Below are 20872 nucleotides of genomic sequence, written 5' to 3' on the forward strand. Positions count from 1 at the left end.
CACTACCGCGCCGGCATCCTCTGTGGGCGGTGCGGCGCTGTACGAGTAACGGCTGGTCATGGCGTCTCGTCGATCTTTGCACTTCGTGTTCAAAGTGGGAAACCGCTTCCAGACGGCTTGTTTCTATCGTGATGTCCTGGGAATGAAGGTGGAGACGGGGCGGAGAGGGGTTGGCGCGCGAGGGGGTCGCGGGAGGCTGAGCCCCACATGGCCGAGGGAGGGGAGAAAAGGGTGTGATGTGGATTTCAGCGGGAACCCGGGTGTCCGACCTTAGCCCCTAGACTTCCCATTAGCTCTGTGGTTTTCAACTTCAGGAAGAGCCGTGAGTCGCGGCTTGGGTTAGATGGACTTTGAAAGGGGGTCACACTTACTAGTCGCCGATTGTGTTGCCCACACACGTTCTTTCATTTAAGTTTATTCACGAATGTTTATTCCTGCCCTTGCGAAGCTTCTAGTCTAGTGGGAAAGGCAGTAAATAAAAAGTTATATATAATACTCCTCCGGTGAACAATGACTCTCTTCTGGTTTGGAGCCTTTCGGTTTAGATATCAGCATTAGTCAGAGTTCTGCTTCTCTTGTTGCTGGTTTGCATGGTCTCTTGGATATTCAGTCTCTGGGTGAGTGCTCCAATTCTTCTCTCCATAGTCCAGATCTAAGTGTGAAGTGAGAAGCCATCCTCGTCTCCAACACCTGGAAGTCGCCTCTCTCCAGCTCTGAGCAGCTGTGATTCTGCAGAGATCACCTGGGTGGCAAGCGCTGGTGGAAGCTATTGGGGAGCTTCCTGATAAGCAGGAACTTTAGATGTTGTCAACTGAAACAAAAATGCATAACCTAAAATTTTCGAGTTAAGTTCTTTTTGGGAACCTTACTGAGGACTATAGCCTGGAAGACAGCCTCTCAGATAGCTCTGAGGAACTGCCCCGAAGAGGCAAGGGCGGAGCTAGAATATATATGAGTTTTTTTCTGGGGGGAAAAAAAAACAAAACCACGTAGTTGAACATCAAAAGATTACTGCTAATCACAAAAACAGACATCTCAAGTTAATGCTTCTTTCTTTTTTTTTAAACTTGGGATTTTAAAAAATAAACTTATTTATTTATTTTTGGCTGCATTGGGTCTTCGTTGCTAAGCACGGGCTTTCTCTAGTTGCGGCGAGTGGGGGCTACTCTTCACTGCGGTGCGCGGGCTTCTTATTGCGGTGGCTTGTTTTGTTGCGGAGCATGGGCTCTAGGCGCGTGGGCTTCAGTAGTTGTGGCTTGGGGGCTCTAGAGTGCAGGCTCAGTAGTTGTGGCTCATGGGCTAAGTTGCTCCACGGCACGTGGGATCTTCCCGGTCCAGGAAGTGGTCCCCTGCATTGGCAGGCGGATTCTTAAGGACTGCACCACCAGGGAAGTCCCAGAAGATGGGTTCTGGATTCATTGAAATTATTCCTTAGATATGCATCTTAAATATCTAGGGCCAGCATCCAAAGCATGGAATGCTTCTTGTTTTTCTCCATCCTGAATTCCCTTCAAGGTGCACTGTTGGTGGGCCACTGCAGTAGCTGATGCCCTGGTCCTTGTAGAAATGGAGTTGCAGGCGACATTCTTTGTTTACAGTGTGCAAGAGTGCGATTTAATGTAAAGACACCGCAGGAGACATGGAGTGCAAAGGGAGTTACCTGAATTCATCAGTCATTTAAAAAACATCACCCACTTCATGGTTCTGTGTTGGGCTTTGGTGACAAAGATGAAAATAACCCTGGTATCTGTCCTCAATTAAAGCTCCTGGCTTGGAATGGGGGTGGGAATTGTACATTGCTGATGGTAACGGTACTTGAAATTTGATGATGGAAAAGCACAGAGTTCTCTCTTAATGTGTTTCCTCATTGATAAAAGGGTGGTTGTAAAGATTAAACACATTATTATATGTGTAGTATTTGACACATGGTATGTCTTATATAAGTGTTAGCTACCATTATTATAAAAGTACAACAGTAAGAGAGCTTTAACTCTAACCTGGTCCTCAGGAAATAATTCATGGAGACCTTGTACTTGAGGTGACCTCTAGAGATAGGTGGGATATCCATAGACCTAGATTAGAGGGAGGAGTATACTAGAAAAACTGAACAGCCAATGCAAAGTTAAGATATGTTTGGGAAGCACCACTAGTTTTATGTGCCTTTAGTTTTTTGGGTTTTTTTGTTGTTGTTGTTGGCTGCTCCACACGGCTTACGGGATCTTAGTTCCCTGACCAGGGATCGAACCCCAGCCCTGGCAGTCAGAGCGCGGGGTCCTAACCACTGGACTACCAGGGAAGTCCCTGATAGTATCTTGAATAATATGCTAAGGAATTTGGATTTGATGTCATAAAAAGTGGGGAGCTCTCTTACATTTTAGAACAGGGCAGTGGTGTGATCAGAGCTGTGCTTTAGGGACTTAATTTTATGGTGGTATTAAGGAAAGAGATCAATAAGATGATTTCTAATAAATAGTCTGTGAGAGATGTGATGGGAGCTTGAACTGGAGCAGTAGCTGTGGGACTCAAAAAGGAAAACAGAAACTGACACATTGAGAGCCTACTGTGTAGTAGGTTCTGTGTCAAATGCTTTAATAAATTATCTATTTTCACAACATATTAGGAGACTCAGATCCTAATATGTTGTTCTCAGAGTTACACAACTACTAAGTGAAGGCCACACTTTTTTCACTACACAGTACTGCTTCCCGATCTAAATATAATAGATTTACAACTTTGGTTGGTTGCCTGACCCTTGGTATCAAGCCAATCTTTCTTACCTCTACTACTTCCAGCCTGGGAAAGATATACAGCTCGTTATCTTTTGTTTGTTTTACACAGAAAGCTTACAAATAATAATGTCTGTGTTTTGACATTTTAGTTTGTGCTAAATATGCTGTGTGTACTACTAGGACAACTTTGCCATTAATTCTCATTCCCTTACCAGATTCTTCGGCATGAGGAATTTGAGGAAGGCTGCAGAGCTGCCTGTAATGGGTATGACCCCTTGTTTCTTAAAATCTTCTTTAGTCTCTGAGTACTCCTGAAGAACAGAAAGCAGTTTCTCAAAGCGAGTAGAAGGCAGTAGAATAAATTAAGGAGGCAATAAATTAGGGAGGCAGCTTCAGGGTCACAAATAAGTATATGCCGTGGATGAAGCGGTGTCTTATGGAGTATCTCTTAAGCTTAGTAACCATGGCAAGCTGAGAAATTCCAAGGCCTGATGGGAATTGCATGCTTGACAAGTAGGCAAAAAATGAGTTAAGGTCAGGTGGGACGGCTGTCCCTATAGGATTCAGCTCCCTACTTTAAAGAAAAGGTAAACGAATCTTTCCCTCAAGTAAGTGCCAGACAAATGGTCTTTTGAGCCTTTGGTGATGGGGCCCATGAGCGCTGTGCACAGCTGCTCTTAGCACCGGCTGAGGTCATCTCATCCTTATGGGTACTTGGAGGACCAGAAGGGACTGCCCACCTCTTTGTCCCAATAGTTCTTTGGGGGCAACCTGAAGCAGATTTTGTCTGTGGTCACTGGATTCATTTTTTTTTTCATTTTTCTAGGCCTTATGATGGAAAATGGAGTAAAACAATGGTGGGATTTGGACCTGAGGATGATCATTTTGTTGCAGAACTGACTTACAATTACGGCATTGGCAACTACAAGCTTGGCAATGACTTCATGGTAAATATCATTTTGTTCTAGCAGATTTTTGGCTGTACCTTTTAGAGAGGTCACTGATACGGCTGTAGATAACGATGACTACTGATTGATGGCTTTGGGGTGCAGTTTAGTGATTAGTTTTTTGATATTTTCTATTTAAAAAAGAACAAAACCAAGAAACCTGCTTGGGCCCCTGTCTCCAAGCTGGCTCAGGGTGAAATGTGTTCTCCCACCACTTAGGAATCAAGCTCAAGACTTAGAGACAGGTTTGAAGGAGACAAGACTCCCCTGGGGGAATGACTGAATCTCAGGAGGTGGAAGGGCCAGAGTCAATGGTTCGTCAGGTCCTCATCACCATCCAGGGAAATATTTTCTCTCTAGTGGACAGTTGTGATTGGGGTGAGTGATTGCAGTGAATCCTAGTCAGAGAAAAATCTGAGAAGGTTTTAAGGATAGAAAGAAGGTGTCATTGCATGCACCGCATTCATTAATGCATTCAAGAATTCAAGTTATTGTGCACCTGTTATAGTAATAGTGTCTGTCATTTGCTGAGCAGTTACTGTGTGCGAGAGGGAATGTCACTGGGCCCAAATACATAGCAAGAGAGGAGTAACTGATTCTTACCCAGAATCTACTGAGCAACTCTACCTCATGCTAGATGTTATTTTGCTCATTTGATCTCGCTATTCCTGTTAACTCATGTTAAAATAATGGTACCTAGATTGAAGTTTGTAGGACCAGATATATATAAAAGTGTTTTGTAAATGGAAAGGACTGCTCAGATATAACATATTAATACATTTCTCTTTCTCACTCTCCATGCCTCTCACTAATTTATTCATTTAACAGATATTTATTGTGACTTGCTCTATGCCATGTACCTTGTTAGTCCTGGGGATACCATTTAGAGTATGTTCCCTGGCCTAAGCAGTTTCCTGTCTGATGGGGGAAACAGGTAAAGAGACAACAAGAATACTGTGTGATAAGTTCTAAGATAGGGATAAGAACAGGGGAATGTGGGAACACACAGGAGGAATTTCCAGCCTGTGCTCAGACAGATGAGAGTTCAGGGACGGCTTCCCAGAAGTGACGTCTGAGCAGGGTGAGGGGGGCAGGGTGGGAGGGTGAGATGGCTGTCCTCAGCATGTGCACAGGCCTGGAGGTGAGAGGGAGCATGGCGCTAAGAGAACTGTGAGTGACTCACTCTGGCTGGAGCTTAGTGTGTGAAGAAGGGAGAGTAGAGTTGAGGCTGGAGGAGTGAGCAGGGGCCACATCATATCAGGACGTTCAGACTTTATTCTGAAAGCAGAGTGGAGCCACTTTTAAGCAGGGGAATGACGCAGTATTTGCCATGCACAAGAATCCGTGGCTAGAGCAGGGAGGTTGGGTTGGCAGGGAGCAGGACTGGGAGTGACGCCACCAGCACACAGGATACACAGCAACCTGCAGTTCCGTAACTAACAAACGCAGCAGTAGTGGGAGAGGGAGGGAGAGGATGGATTTGAGAGATGTCAGAGGTAGAGTTCATAGGATTTGGTGATTGAGTGTATATGAGGGTCTCTGTGTTTCTCCTTATCTTTCTTTTCTTTACTCTCCAAATTTAAATCAGGGAGAAAAAAAAGAGCAAAACCATCTTGGTGCCATAAACATTTAATCGGCTCAGGTCAAATGTTGATCAGTGGGCCTGCAGGTACTAGAAGCCATGTAGGTGGAGAACAGCTTGGTGGCTCTACTGTGGGTCTTCCCAGGAGACTTTGGTAGTAAGAGAGCCCTGATGAAAGGTGCCTTCTGTGCTGCTCCTCAGTTCATGGAACACAAAGAAAAACAGGTTAAATAGAACTCCCATATGTATAAAGAACCCCTGTATAGTGAAAAGAAGAGGAAGTCTCTTAAACATTGAAAAAGATGTTCAACTTCCGAGCTGCCATTTGTCATCTATCAGATTGGCAGAAATCAAAAGGTGTGATAACACACTGTGAGGAAGGGTGTGGGAAAACTGCCACACTCATGCATTACTAATAAGAGTGTGAAGTGGTACAGCCTCAAGTTTGGCAGTATCAAAATAATTAGTGCCTTTACCCTTTGACCTTGCAGTTTCACTTCTAGGAGTTTAGTTTATGCATATGTTAACAAATATGTGAAATGACCTATGTATTAAATTATTTATTATTGAGTGCCTGCTATGTGCCAGGCACTGTTCCACGAACTTTGGATAAGCGGTGAACAAAACAGACAGAAATCTGTGCCTGGTAGGGGAGGGGGCCCAGGGCCTGACAGACAACAAATAATAAATTTCAATGAGGCTTCCCTGGTGATGCAGTGGTTGGGAGTCCGCCTGCCGATGCAGGGGACACGAGTTCGTGCCCCGGTCCGGGAGGATCCCACGTGCCATGGAGTGGCTGGGCCCATGAGCCATGGCCGCTGAACCTGCACGTCTGGAGCCTGTGCTCCGCAACGGGAGAGGCCACAACAGTGAGAGGCCTGCATACGGCAAAAAATAAAATAAAATAAAAAAATAAATTTCAATGAATGAATAAATAATATAATATAATATAATGTAATATATGTTATTGAATATTTTAAAGGTGATTATTGTCATGGGGTAAGAACAGAACAGGATAAGGGGGGTTGGGAGTATGGGGCAAATGACCAGTTTTATTTATTTATTTTTTTTGCAGTACGCGGGCCTCTCACTGTTGTGGCCTCTCCCATTGCGGAGCACAGGCTCCGGACGCGCAGGCTCAGCGGCCATGGCTCACGTGCCCAGCCGCTCCGTGGCATGTGGGATCTTCCCAGACCGGGGCACGAACCCGTGTCCCCTGCATCAGCAGGCAGACTCTCAACCACTGCGCCACCAGGGAAGCCCCCACTTTTAATTTTAAGTGGGGCGTTGAGAGCAGGTTTCCATGAGGAGGTGACATCTGAGCAAAGTCTTGGAGATAAGGGAGTTAGCCGTGTGGATATCTCGGGGAAGAGCATTTCAGCTAGGAAACAGCTGGTGCAAAAGCCCTCAGACAGCGCCTGGCACGTTTTAGAAAACGTGAGGAGGCCAGCATGGCTGGAAAAGAGCCAGGGGAGAGGGGGAGGAGGGGGGCTCAGAAATGACATGGGTCAGATTGTCTTGGCCCTTTCAGGCCATCGTAAGCCATCCGTGAGTGAAATGAAGAGCCATCAAGGGTTTTAAGCAGAGGAACAACAGCATGGGGTTGCCGTCTTGAGATAGACTGTAGGGTGGGTTTCAGAAAGTTTACTCCGGCTGCAGAGTGGATGATGGATTGACAAGACTGGAGGCAGAGAGAGGCTGATCTGCAGTCCAGGCTAGAAACGAGGCCGGGCACATCGGAAGGCATAGTGTGCATTCTTAGGCATTTTGATTAATTTAAATAAAGAATGCCTCGACAGTTGGTTTATGTATTTTGGTTTAAAAAGCAAAATTAAAAAGAGAACATTTTAAATAAGTAGCTGGCGAACCAAGGGTAAGATCAAGATTTCTCTGACCAGATCTCAAAAGTGAGGAGAGATTATCTTTGGTATTAAATGAATCAACTTTCTCTGGCATTTGTGTTTCTGTCCTACAATTCACAAAGTTTAGAATCTTTGTGGGAGGAAAATGTCCAAAACCTACTTCAAAATTACTAGCAGAAAATTACTAGCAGAAAATTTTGAATGCCAATTAAATCTTAGGTGATTTGATGTAAAGGCAGTGGGGTTTTGCTTCATTACCTTCTATAAAAGATCTGTTGTGATTACGCACTTGGATGATACTGTTGTTTGCCATAGGGTATCACGCTTGCTTCTAGCCAGGCTGTCAGCAACGCCAGGAAGCTGGAGTGGCCACTCAGTGAAGTGGCAGAAGGTGTTTTTGAAACCAAAGCCCCAGGAGGATATAAGTTCTATTTGCAGAACCGCAGTCCACCTCAGTCAGGTAATTATCCCCACCCTGACAAAAGCCCTCTGTCTAAAGGCTTCTGATGGAAGGAGAGAGGGAGCTCAATTTCTGTCTCCTGTGGAGTCTTTCTATATTGACATGACACATCTTTCCCAAGCCAGTGTTGTTATTTGTCCTCTAAGAAATTATATTCTCATATCAGAATTTGAGTGCATCACTGTAGGGGTTCTGGACTGGTTCTATCTATTCTACTGGTAATGTATCTGTTTAGGATACTTCCAGCTGCAGATATTAGGTACCCAACTGTAGCTTGAACGGTAAGAAATGTTTTAGTTCACAGAGCAGGCATTCTCTGGGTAGGAAAGACTTCAGGGTTAGTTGATTCAGCAGCTCAGCAATGGCATCAAGAACCCAAATCTTCTCTCTCTGCATCCTCTTGTCCTCAAGGGTCTGCTTCTCCCTCTCAGGGTTGTAGGGTGGCTGCCAGTAGCAGTTGGGGCTACCTGCCTCCACATTCTCATCTGGTAGGAGGAAGAGAAACTGACTTCCTGTGGCTCTTTTTTAAGAGCACAGCAAAACTTTCCCAGAATGTTCCAGCAACTTCCTGGTCAGAATTGATTCCCATGCCTGCTCCTGAACCAATCGCTGGCAGGCAAGAGAAATAGGATTATCCTTAGACCGGTTAGTCGTATCTTGCAGCTAAGGTCAGTTTCCCAGACTACAGTGCTGGCTCTTGGTCAGTGTGGGTGAATGAAGTGAGGAGCCCACCGCCCTGACTGCCGCAGTGAGTGGGAGAGAAACCGCATGACGTTTCACGTACGAGGCATCCTCGTCACACATGTATTTAATTCCTGCAAATTCTGCTACCTGCTCTGCCAAGAGAAAAACAAAAGCAAGAAAAGGGAAAAAAAAAATACTGGTGAATAGCAAGGGCACTTCTGCCTGTCATTCAATCAGTGAACACAGGCCCCTAAGTGCACCTGAGGTGAAGACATTCTGTTTCCCCGCTGGTCTGCCTGAAGTCCCCAAGGCCCCTCAGACTGAGCCTGACAGTTGTGTTTATTGCTACTTGCTTTTCTTTCTTTTTTTTTTAATATTTATTTATTTATTATTTATTTGGCTGCGTTGGGTCTTAGTTGTGGCAGGCAGGCTTCTCTCTAGTTGTGGCGCATGGGCTGTAGGGCGCGGCGGGCTCTGTAGTTGCCCCGCAGCAAGTGGGATCTTAGTTCCTTGACCAGGGATCGAACCCTCATCCCCTGCATTGGAAGGCCGTAGGGAAGTCCCCACTGCTACTTGCTTTTCATCTGGAGCTCAGCAAAAGAAAGAGCGATGTTCCAGTGTGGGAGGTTAGGCTGGTACTGTGGGACGTACTGAGAGATGGTATTTCTGAACTTCACTGGTAATGTAAGGGATTCCTATGAGTATTTTTATTGATAGGTGATAGGTGTTTTATATACTAACTTTGAAACTTAACTCCTGCCACTCATTCCATTATACATTTTTTCCCTAGTCTTAATGATGTTTCAGTACATAAAATAATACAGGACCTCACAATCATAAGGTTTTTTTTTCTTTGCTTTCTAGATTTGGTTTTTATATTCCAAAGATATCAATTTAGGGTATTGACATTAAAATTCAAATATTTTCTAATGACATCATCTTGATTACCTCCAAATAACTTGAAAAGTTTTCCATAGAATCTTTTCTTTGGTCACTATTTTTAATTTTTAAATTTTTAATTTTTTTTATTTTTTTGCGGTACGCGGGCCTCTCACTGCTGCGGCCTCTCCCGTTGCAGAACACAGGCTCCGGGCGCGCAGGCCCTGCGGCCATGGCTCACGGGCCCAGCCGCTCTGCGGCACGTGGGATCCTCCCGGATCGGGGCACGAACCCACGTCCCTTGCATCGGCAGGCGGACTCTCAATCACTGCGCCACAGGGAAGCCCTGGTCACTATTTGTTTTTTGAATTTTATTTTATTTTTTATACAGCAGGTTCTTTTTAGTTATCCATTTTATACATATTAGTGTATATATGTCAATCCCAATCTCCCAATTCATGACACCACCACCACCTCCCGCCACTTTCACCCCCTGGAGTCCATACGTTTGTTCTCTACATCTGTGTCTCAATTTCTGCCCTGCAAACCGGTACCATTTTTCTAGGTTCCACATATATGCGTTAATAAACGATATTTGTTTTTCTCTTTCTGACTTACTTCACTCTGTATGACAGTCGCTAGATTCGTCATAAGATGTTTTTGTTCTTTGGAATGATAATACCTTTGGGGCATTAATTTCTGGTTGGTGATATAGTCAAATCTATAAGTCTAGCCTGGTGTCCATACTTCTTTGAATGAATCACTCCTGTGTAGTTTCACCCACTATGACTGTTCCTGCCCCTACCTCCCTTCAGGGTCTGAATCACCTGGAATTTGTTGATGTCTCAGTGAATGGGGAAAACTAAAACAGTCTGCCAGGTAGAGGCACCTGTGAGAAACACCTTGCTTTAGCCATGGTATTGCTTGTCTAGAAAACGGGACTAAGGCAGTGAAAACTGAAGGAAAATGCACTGAATTTATCCTAGTCAGATACAGACTTGGAACAGCTCTTCAAAAAGTCACTTTACAAACTCCTTAAAGAAAAATTTTAGTATAGTATCTAAAAAGACTATCCAAAAAGACTTTTAAGATACTCCTCAAACAACTTATGTCTCAGAAGCTGGAGTTTCTTCATATGCTTCAACTAAACAATATATTGCAACAGACAGGGTACAGAAGCAGATGTAAGAATCCAGCTATCTTCTACTAATCCAGACCTTAAAGAGATTCACAAAAACGTAAAACGATGCTGTTCTTGTCATTGCTTGTTTTGGAAAACACAAGTTGTTTTTCACAAAAAAAATGTAATATTATTTTTAAATGAATTAATATGTAAATTTAAAAAGTCATTTTACAATATAAAAGTTTCCAATAATGATAAGTGTTTAAATATAACTTTTATTCTTTTTACAAAAAAAATAGATTTTTTTCCCCTAGACACACAGATACGCAAAAATAAGGAAGAAGAAAAGAGATAACCACTGTTAACATTTTACTTATTTTATTTATTTGGTTGCACTGGGTCTTAGTTGCAGCATGCATATGGGATCTAGTTCCCTGACCAGGGATCGAACCCGGGCCCCCTGCATTGGGAGCATAGAGTCTTATCCACTGCACCACCAGGGTAGTCCCTGTTAACATTTTAGAGTATATCTTTCCAATCTTTTATCAAAAGAAATAAATATATAATTAAATATATATGGGATTCCATTGTGTGACATTGTAGGAAGAGAAACAGTTGTCTGTTGTTAGATATTCATGTTGTCTCTGGTGTTTCGTTGTTATGAGCAACACTGTGATGAATGTCTTTGTGACAAAAGGCCTTCATACATCCGCAGTCACTTCTTTAATTGCTGAAAATGGGATTGCTCTTTCAAAAGCAGTGGAGGGTTTTTAGATACATTTTGTCAAATTGTTGCTCAGAAACGTACTAATTTACACTCTGCCATTATTACATGATTGTGGTTTTTTCCCCCTGTACTATAACAGTTAACACTGTGAACTTTTAAAATTATTTGCTAATTAGATAACAAAATGTTTTATTTGAATTCTATTTATTTATTTATTTTTGGCGTGTTGGATCTTCGTTTCTGTGCGAGAGCTTTCTCTAGTTGTGGCGAGTGGGGGCCACTCTTCATCACGGTGCGCGGGCCTCTCACTGTCGTGGCCTCTCTTGTTGCAGAGCACAGGTTCCAGACGCGCAGGCTCAGTAGTTGTGGCTCACAGGCCTAGTTGCTCCGCGGCATGTGGGGTCTTCCCAGACCAGGGCTCGAACCCGTTTTCCCTGCATTGGCAGGCGGATTCTCAACCACTTCGCCACCAGGGAAGCCCCTTATTTGAATTCTAATTTCTTTGTGAGGTCAAACATGCATTCATATGTTCATTGACTGTTCCAGTTCCTCCTTTTGTGGATTACTGCTTCGTGCCTTTTGCTTATTTTTCCAGGACGTGCATCTTTTCCTTATGATGTTTAAAGGTGATTTAAATATTAAGGACTTTTTGTCATATATGTTGTTAAAAAAATGTTTCCTACTTTGTTTTATTCTTTAATTTTGATAGTAATCCTGTTTTTTGCTTGTTGTCTAGGGGTTTTCCATTTCATGTAATTAACCTAGCACATTTTTTTCTTCATGGTTTTTCTATCTTTAGTGTCAGATTAAAAAAGATCTTTCTGGGCTTCCCTGGTGGCACAGTGGTTAAGAATCCACCTGCCAATGCAGGGGACACGGGTTCGAGTCCTGGTCTGGGAAGATCCCACATGCCGCGGAGCAACTAAGCCCATGCGCCACAACTACTGAGCCTGTGCTCTGGAGCCCGCGAGCCACAGCTACTGAGCCTGTGCGCCACAGCTACTGAAGCCCTCATACCTAGAGCCCGTGCTCCACAACAGGAGAAGCCACCGCAGTGAGAAGCCCGTGCACCGCAACAAAGAGTAGCCCCCGCTCACCACAGCTAGAGAAAGCCTGCACACAGCAACAAATACCCAACGCAGCCAAAATAAATTGATAGATAAAATAAATATTTTAAAAATCTTATTTATAAAAAAAAGTCTTTCTCCACCCCAGAATTGTTTAAATAATCACCCATTTCTAGTATTTTCATGGTTTCAATCTTTAAACAATCCTTTAACTCATTAGGAATGTATTTTGCCATTTAGTTTAAAGGTGTAGCTTCTTCCCACCAAATAAGAAGTCAGTTATCTTTTTATTTATTTATTTATTTTTGGCTGCGTTGGGTCTTTGTTGCTGTGCGTGGGCTTTCTCTAGTTGCGGTGAGCGGGGGCTGCTCTTCATTGCGGTGCACGGGCTTCTCATTGTGGTGGCTTCTCTTGTTGCGGAGCACGGGCTTTAGGCATGCAGCCTTCAGTAGTTGTGGCACGTAGGCTCAGTAGTTGTGGTGCATGGGCTTAGTTGCTCCGCGGAAGCCAGTTATCTTAATGCCGTTTATCTTTATTGAATAATCTGCCCTTTCACACTGACTTAAAATCCCTTTCTTATAAACTAAATTCTTATATATACTTGAGCCTGTTTGGGTCCTTCTCTTCCATTCCTTTGCACTGCCCTGTTCATTCCTGCTGTTTCGTTACCCTACAGATCCTGTATTAAAAGTAACTCTAGCAGTGTCTGATCTTCAGAAGTCCTTGAACTACTGGTCTAATCTACTGGGAATGAAAATTTATGAAAAAGATGAAAAGAAGCAGAGGGCTTTGCTGGGCTATGCTGATAACCAGGTGAGCAATCTTGGAGAGAAATAATCTGTTACTATGAGTTTGGCTTATAAATAAAGTTAACATGAAGGTTATTCTCATAGTTTCTTCATAGTAATTCAATATTTAGGACAGAAGAAAATTAAAATTGCTGGTAAGCTCACCACCCAGATATTACCTTTGTTTATATTGGGGGAATGTGTCCTTTCAGGAGTGGATTTGCTGAGTCAGAAGAGATGTAGGCAAGATTTAATGCTGTAATGATAATCTTTTTTTTTTTTTCTCTTAATAACTTAGCATTTGAGCATGATTTAGTCCTTTTACTTTAAGCCAGAAGGTCTACTCCTAGGAATTTATTTTACAAACGTACTTATCCTACACGTGCACAAAGAAGTATGTACAAGGTTATCTGCTGCGGCATTGTTTGTAATAGCAAAATATAAGAAATAACCTAAATGCCCTGTGGATTCAAGCAATAGTTCAACCATTTATGGTTCATCCATAGAATGGATTAGTAAGCAGCCATCAAAAAGAATGAGGCGAGTCTATATGTGCTGAGATGGTAACATTAATTGGAGAAAAACAAGGGAAGAATGGTGCGTAAATTATGCTACCATTTGTGTAAAAAAGAAAAAAGGCTATATGCCTGTGGATGCCTGCTGACTGGTTGCCTCTGGGGTGAGAGTAAGAGGGAGACTGAGAATTTACTTTATTCCTTTAGCCCTGTTTGAATTTTTTTCTTTTACCACGTAACCTGTTCCGAAAAATAAACCCGCTTTCTCATGTCTTTTCAGTGTAAGCTGGAGCTACAGGGCATCCAAGGGGCAGTTGTTCATGCAACAGCTTTTGGACGAATTGCCTTTTCTTGCCCCCAGAAAGAGGTAATGTTTGGTACCAGGTCTTTTGTTTAAACTCTGTGACTAGCTAGTTCAAACAGCTAGGAAACTTGACCCTCCCTTCTCTAGGTTCATGTTGATTGTGGCTTTGGTATCAAGTTCAGCAGCTGTCTCGAGCAGCTGAGATATAAAATCAAACAAGTGGCGCCAGAGTTTTCTGGTTGATCTGAGATTCCTCTGGGGCTTTCGAGGACCACAGCCCAAGAGTGGTGTGGGACCCCTTGCTCACTTCGCTTTTTTGTTTTCCTCAAGTTGTCAGACTTAGAAGATTTGATGAAAAGGGAGAACCAGAAGATTCTGACTCCCCTGGTGAGTCTGGACACTCCAGGGAAAGCAACAGTGCAAGTTATCATTTTGGCCGACCCTGTAAGTATTACCTAGGAACAGGACAGGCTGCACCAGGGCTTTCTTCTGAGGTGTCTTTTTGCCAAATTTCTTTTCTCTCTTTTGGTGTAGGATGGACATGAAATTTGCTTTGTGGGGGATGAAGCATTTCGAGAACTCTCTAAGATGGATCCAGAGGGAAGCAAATTATTGGATGACGTGAGTCTCTTTTCTAAATTTATCTCACCTTCAGCTCAAGGGGGTGCTGTTAAGTGTGTATGAAGAAGGACCCAAGCATCAGGGCCAGTTCTTACTTTCAGAACCGTGTCCTTTTGAGGTGACTTTTTGAGCCAGAGGCTTGTGTCAACTTCATTGCCACCTATGTGACTCTTATCTGGGTGCAGTATGTGTGCCTTCCCTCCACCTCGGGCTGCCTTGGAGAACCACTGCTGCTAAATACATCACTGTTCTGCTCGGTGATCGGAAGTGCCCCGACGCCACCCCTTCTCACTACCTTAGCCCCTTGGTCATCTCTTCTCCACTCTACAGCATCGTTCTCTTCCTTCCTAGCAAATTGTTCTCATAAGCATACAAACTAACTCTAGTATCTTCTAAAAATCTTTTATTGACCCCATATCCCTTCTCCAGATTTGTTTTAAAAATCTCGCTACACGCTGTTTCTACTTCTTACCTCCCATTCACACTTCACTCTGTTCTGCATTGGCTCCTGTCACGCAGTGAGACGCTCGCATTGACATCATCGGTGACCTCCTCTTGCCAAATCCAGTGACTGTTTTTCTATCCTCATCAAACACGATCTTTTAGCAGCATGCAGTGTTGTACCCCAGCTTCTAGCACATACCTCATATGTAGCTGGAACTCAGTGAATACTCTGCTGCTGCTGCTGCTGAAAGGAATGAATCAATCTGTCCTGGTTCTGTCGCTTAGGATCTATGTGACTGACCTTAAGAAATTTACTTCAAGTCTCTAAACTGTAGTTTCTTATCCAAAAATTTGAGGAAATAAGATTATTCACCTCATAGGATTGTTGTGTTGTTTATAGAGCTTGGCAAACTGCTGACATAATAACGGACACTCAATTGTTGTTCATTAAAGCTGGAAATGTACAAAAAATATAGCGTTTACAAATTTTACCATAAAGGAAAATAGAATCTCAGGCAACCTCTTAGTTGACAAATTGGCTAGATTGTTCTTCTTGCTCTTTCATATCACTGACCAACTTCCTCCTCTTTTTTTATTTTAAAATATTTATTTACTTACTTTTATTTGGTTGTGCGGGTCTTAGTTGCAGCAGGCGGTATCCTTAGTTGTGGCTCGCAGGCTCCTTAGTTGCATTGTGGCCTGTGGGCTGCTTAGTTGCAGTACGTGGGCTCCTTAGTTGTGGCATGCGTGTGGGATCTAGTTCCCTGACCAGGAATCGAACCTGGGCCCCCTGCATTTGGAGCACGGAGTCTTATCCACTGCGTCACTAGGGAAGTCCCCAACTTCCTCTTTTGAGCTCTCTTCTCCCTTGATGTTGGGGATCCTGCCATCTTCCTATCTCTCTGACAGCTTCCCCTCAGCCACAGGCATCTTTTTCTGTGACTGATCCTGAAATGATTTTGCCCACGGTCCCATCTTGGCTGTCTTTTACTCTCTCATTGTACATTCTTTCTCTTCTCTGAGTAGAAGTTACCTGTTACTCTGGTCATCTCTGCGCAGAGCTTCAGCCATCATCCATTCTCAACTTCCTAACTTCTAGTTCCCACTCCCCACTAAGCTCTAAATGAGCATTTTTCATTGTTGTTACTGCGGTAAAATATACATAGAATTAAAGTGTACAGAAAATTTAGTGTCCACTTTGATGAGTTTTGACAGTTACATATACTCGTATACCACTACTCAAAATATGGAGTATTTTCATTGTTATAGCAAGTTCTGTTGTGCCCATTTCTAGGTCCCAACCCCTCCTCTCAGCAGCAACTACTGTTCTGAATTCTGTCATATGAATTTTGTCTGTCCTTGGACTTCGTATAGATGGAATGGCTTCTTTCAGTCAATGTAACATTTTTGAGATTCCTCAGTGTAATTGTACATGCCAGAATTCTTTTTTCTTTGCTGAGTGGTATTCAATTTTATGAATATAACAATTTGCTTATCCATTCTTCCAATGGTGGACATTGAAGTTTTTTCCAGATTTTTATCTATTTTAAGGAAGACTGCTCTGAACATTCTCACGTAACTCTTCTTATGGACATGTGTTTCATTTCTCTTGGGTAAATACCTGGGAGGGGAATTGCTTTTACTTTCTAAGAAACTGCCAAACAGTTGTCCAAAGTGATTGAACCGCTTTACACTATTGGCCATGTATGTATAGAAGAGTTCCAGCTGCTCTGCATCCTCACCAACATTTGTGTGTTGTCTTTTGTCCGTTTCTTTCTGTAACAGATTTTATTTTTAATATTTCATGATTTAAAATTCCATATATACACAAAAGAGTACAAAATCCCTATGTGACTGTCACCAGTCAACTCTGCCATAATTTTTCATCATTCCTTTCCACCCCACTTGTTTTTTTGGCAGTGGGGATATTTGTTGGAGAATTTTAAGGCAAATTTCAGACATCATGGCATTTCAACCCTAAATACTTAAGTATTTTACACATTTTAAGATGATTTGAAAAGTGAAAATTACAACATTGTAAAGGAACTATACTCCAATAAAAATAAATTTTAAAAAAAGCAAAAATTAAGGAATTTTCATATATACAATATTGATATAATCACACTTAAAAAATATATCCTTTTTTTTTTTTTTTTTTACAGTTAACACAGTGTTATATTGCCTCCTTATATCAACCTCTTATTTATTTATTTCATTGCGTTGGGTCTTCATTGCGGTGCGTGGGCTTCTCATCACAGTGGCTTCTCTTGTTGCGGAGCATGGGTTCTAGGCGTGTGGGCTCAGTAGTTGTGGCTCGTGGGCTCTGTGCAGGCTTCTCATTGCTGTGGCTTCTCTTGCTGTGGAGCATGGGCTCTAGTCACATGGGCTCATTAGTTGTGGTGCACGGGTTTAATTGCTCCACGGCATGTGGGATCTTCCCGGACCTGGGATCCAACCCGTGTCCCCTGCATTGGCAGGTGGATTCTTTTTTTTTTTTAACATCTTTATTGGAGTATAATTGCTTTACATATATCCCATATCTTCTCCCTCTCGCATCTCCCTCCCACCCCTCTAGGTGGACACAAAGCACCGAGCTGATCTCCCTGCGCTATGTGGCTGCTTCCCACTAGCTATCTGCTTTACATTTGGTAGTGTATATATGCCATGCCACTCTCTCACTTTGTCCCAGCTTACCCTTCCCCCTCCCCATGTCCTCAAGTCGATTCTCTATGTCTGCATCTTTATTCCTGTCCTGCCCCTAGGTTCTTCAGAACCCTTTTTTTTAGAATCCATATATATGTGTTAGCATACAGTATTTGTTTTTCTCTTTCTGACTTACTTCACTCTGTATGACAGTCTGTAGGTCCATCCACCTCACTACAGATAACTCAATTTCATTTCTTTTTATGGCTGAGTAATATTCCATTGTATATATGTGCCACATCTTCTTCATCCATTCATCTGTTGAGGGACATTTAGCTTGCTTCCATGTCCTGACTATTGTAAATAGAGCTGCAATGAACATTGTGGTACATGACTCTTCTTGAGTTATGGTTTTCTCAGGGTATATGCCCAGTAGTGGGATTACTGGGTTGTATAGTAGCTCTATTTTTAGTTTTTTGAGAAACCTCCATACCGTTCTCCATAGTGGCTGTATCAATTTATATTCCCACCAACAGTGCAGGAGGGTTCCCTTTTCTCCACACCCTCTCCAGCATTTATTGTTTGTAGATTTTTTTGATGATGGCCATTCTGACCGGTGTGAGGTGATACCTCATTGTAGTTTTGATTTGCATTTCTCTAATGATTAGTGATGTTGAGCATCCTTTCATGTGTTTGTTGTCAATCTGTATGTCTTCTTTGGAGAAATGTCTATTTAGGTCTTCTGCCCATTTTTGGATTGGGTTGTTTGTTTTTTTGATATTGAGCTGCATGAGCTGCTTGTATGTTTTGGAGAGTAATCCTTTGTCCATTGCTTTGTTTGCAAATATTTTCTCCCATTCTGAGGGTTGTCTTTTCATCTTGTTTACGGTTTCCTTTGCCTTGAAAAAGCTTTTAAGTTTCATTAGGTCCCATTTGTTTATTTTTGTTTTTATTTCCATTTCTCTAGGAGGTGGGTCAAAAAGGATCTTGCTGTGATTCATGTCATAGAGTGTTCTGCCTGTGTTTTCTTCTAAGAGTTTTATAGTGTCTGGCCTTACATTTAGGTCTTTAATCCATTTTGAGTGAGTGAGTTCTACCTCTGAAATCCTTTGTCTATCTACTTCCCTTTTGAAAAAGCTCTCATTTTCACCTGCAATACTGCAAAAGCCTCCTCCCACCTTCCAGTCAATCCCTGTTGCTAGCACTAGCTCTCTAAAGCATCAATCCAGTAATTTAAAAAACGGTTTAGGGGCTTCTCTGGGTGGCTCAGTGGTTAAGAATCCACCTGCCAGTGCAGGGGACACGCGTTCGAGCCCTGGGTCCGGGAAGATCCCACGTGCCGGGGAGCAACTAAGCCCATGCACTACAACTACTGAGCCTGCACTCTGCAGCCCGCAAGGCACAACTGCTGAGCCCATGCGCTTAGAGCTCGTGCTCCGCAATGAGAAGCCGGCGCACCGCAAAGAAGAGTAGCCCCCGCTCACCACAACTAGAGAAAGCCCCTGCGCAGCAATGAAGACCCAGAGCAGCCTAAATAAGTAAATAAATAAATAAAATTTTTAAAAAAGAGACTTCAGTTTTAAGCTGGGCTCCCCTGCCCTCCCTGCCCACAAGCCCCTTTCTATGACCTCAACCTCATGGAATGGTAGGATAAAAGGACTCTGGTGGAACCAAAACATATTGTTATTAACAAGACTTCTTTTTTAATTAAGAGGTTCCAAACCAAACAGTACCAACATCAGCGGAATGGTGTGGGAGGAGGCGTGGAAAAAGGAAATCATTCCAGGCTCATTGCTAAGACGTCAAAATAGCTTTTCACATTTGGTCTCATCATTAGACTGAGTCTCCTGAGCACTAAAGATTCTTGAGAGCCCACCCAGACTCTGAGAATGACAGCACTTTCTGTTCCAAAGAGCCCACAGCGGGGTGTGCTTGGCCTGCTCTCCAGGCAGCATCAGCCGCACTTTGCGGCTGCAGGCTCTGCCCTTTACTCTGCAAAATGAGAACTAACAAGCGATTGCTTGATACCCATCAGCATCCTCTGTCAAAGTAAACACAAGACTCTATACTGAATGAACATTTTTTCTTCTTTTTTTAGTTAATTAATTAATTAATTTTTTGGCTGCGTTGGGTCTTCGTTGCTGTGCCCGGGCTTTCTCTAGTTGCAGTGAGCGGGGGCTACTCTTCGTTGCGGTGCGTGGGCTTCTCATTGCGGTGGCTTCTCCTGTTGCAGAGCACAGACTCTAGGCACGTAGGCTTCAGTAGTTGTGGCACGTAGGCTCTAGAGGGCAGGCTCAGTAGTTGTAGGGCATGGGCTTATTTGCTCCGCGGCGTGTGGGATCTTCCCGGGCCAGGGCTCGAACCCATGTTCCCTGCGTTAGCAGGCGGATTCTTAACCACTGTGCCACCATAGAAGTCCCTGAACATCTTTTAATTGTTAATTTCTTGATTGTGGGCAGTGCAGTGAGGTATGAAGTAGACTATGTGTTTTATTTTATGGATTGGGAATAAATAAATATTCCAATTCTGTTTCTATAGGCAATGGCAAAAGATAAAAGTGATGAATGGTTTGCTGCACAAAATAAACCAAAGGCTTCAGGTTAACGGAAGACATCACGTGGAACAAGCATTAGTGATTCCTGTCGAACACCTGTGAGGCCTGATGTGTGCATTATGTGACAAATGTTCTCACAACGTGGTGGTTTCCTGTGTGGGCAGAGAGGCTGGGTGGTGAAGATTTGTGTATTTTTATCTTTGAGAGCTCTGATATATTTTAGAGAGAAGATCCTATCATTATCAGTCCATTTAGAGGAGAGCTCTTGCTGTCATCTGTGCCATCCCTGGAAGGGTACATTTTTTGTGTAACTGTATTACATTAGTAATCAGTTCTTCTGCAGCCTGGGACAGCTGTATTGAACAGGACCTTTGGTTGGGAATGGAGGGAATTTTGATAAGTATGTAGATTTAATGAGAACAAATAAACCCAAATCAATTGCTTACAGCAGGAGTACTTCCAGTACCTGGTGACAGTATGCTGTTCTAATGTCTTAACTCTGGCAGGCCTTGACCAATAAAAACTTTTAAAGAAATTTTGTGCCTTGAACCAAAAGACTTGGTTAACGTTCCCACATTTTTTGCTTTAAATTTTTGAGTAGCCAGAGAAAACAGACAAAAGGATCTAATGTATTATGTTGCTACACGCCTGGCTCTGTGCTAGTTTCTCTCTCTCCCTCTCTCTCTATATGTATATTTTTTTCTTTTAATCCTCATAAGAAGAGACCATGTTAGATTTCTTAGTGATGAATTAAATGATTTCTTCAGCATGAAAAACTTTTTTTTAATATTTTCTTGTTTTCTATTTGATTCTGCAGAACAAATCAGTTTTAATCACTGGAAATAGAATTAAGTTGGGCATAGTTATTATGAAATGTTTTTTGAAATTATGCTTCTGAAATCAAGCTGTTACAACCAACCTGTAAGACTCATTATTTAAAGTG

At 42.7% G+C, this 20872-nt stretch overlaps 1 protein-coding gene across 1 annotated transcript; it reads left to right on the forward strand.

Moving 5' to 3' along the window:
- The first annotated feature begins 5 nt into the window (after positions 1–5).
- GLOD4 (glyoxalase domain containing 4) lies at positions 6–20710 on the forward strand. The gene is made up of 9 exons (XM_027130557.1): positions 6–148; positions 2945–2994; positions 3556–3676; positions 7436–7580; positions 12737–12873; positions 13644–13730; positions 13998–14111; positions 14202–14288; positions 19914–20710. The coding sequence occupies exons 1-9, from the start codon at positions 59–61 to the stop codon at positions 19977–19979; spliced, it is 897 nt and encodes a 298-aa protein (XP_026986358.1). The 5' UTR covers positions 6–58; the 3' UTR covers positions 19980–20710.
- The last annotated feature ends 162 nt before the right edge of the window (positions 20711–20872 follow it).

This window comes from Aethalodelphis obliquidens, unplaced genomic scaffold, assembly GCF_003676395.1.
Source record: "Aethalodelphis obliquidens isolate GAN/ISIS:26980383/991018 unplaced genomic scaffold, ASM367639v1 scaffold38, whole genome shotgun sequence".
Lineage (NCBI taxonomy): Eukaryota > Metazoa > Chordata > Mammalia > Artiodactyla > Delphinidae > Aethalodelphis > Aethalodelphis obliquidens.

Bases quoted from the DNA above. Each gene is read 5' to 3' on its own strand.
- GLOD4 (XM_027130557.1), top strand. From the start codon at position 59: ATGGCGTCTCGTCGATCTTTGCACTTCGTGTTCAAAGTGGGAAACCGC. The intron at 149-2,944 runs GTGGAGACGGGG...TTCCCTTACCAG, and splicing joins GTGATGTCCTGGGAATGAAG to ATTCTTCGGCATGAGGAATT. The intron at 12,874-13,643 runs GTGAGCAATCTT...ATGTCTTTTCAG, and splicing joins TGGGCTATGCTGATAACCAG to TGTAAGCTGGAGCTACAGGG.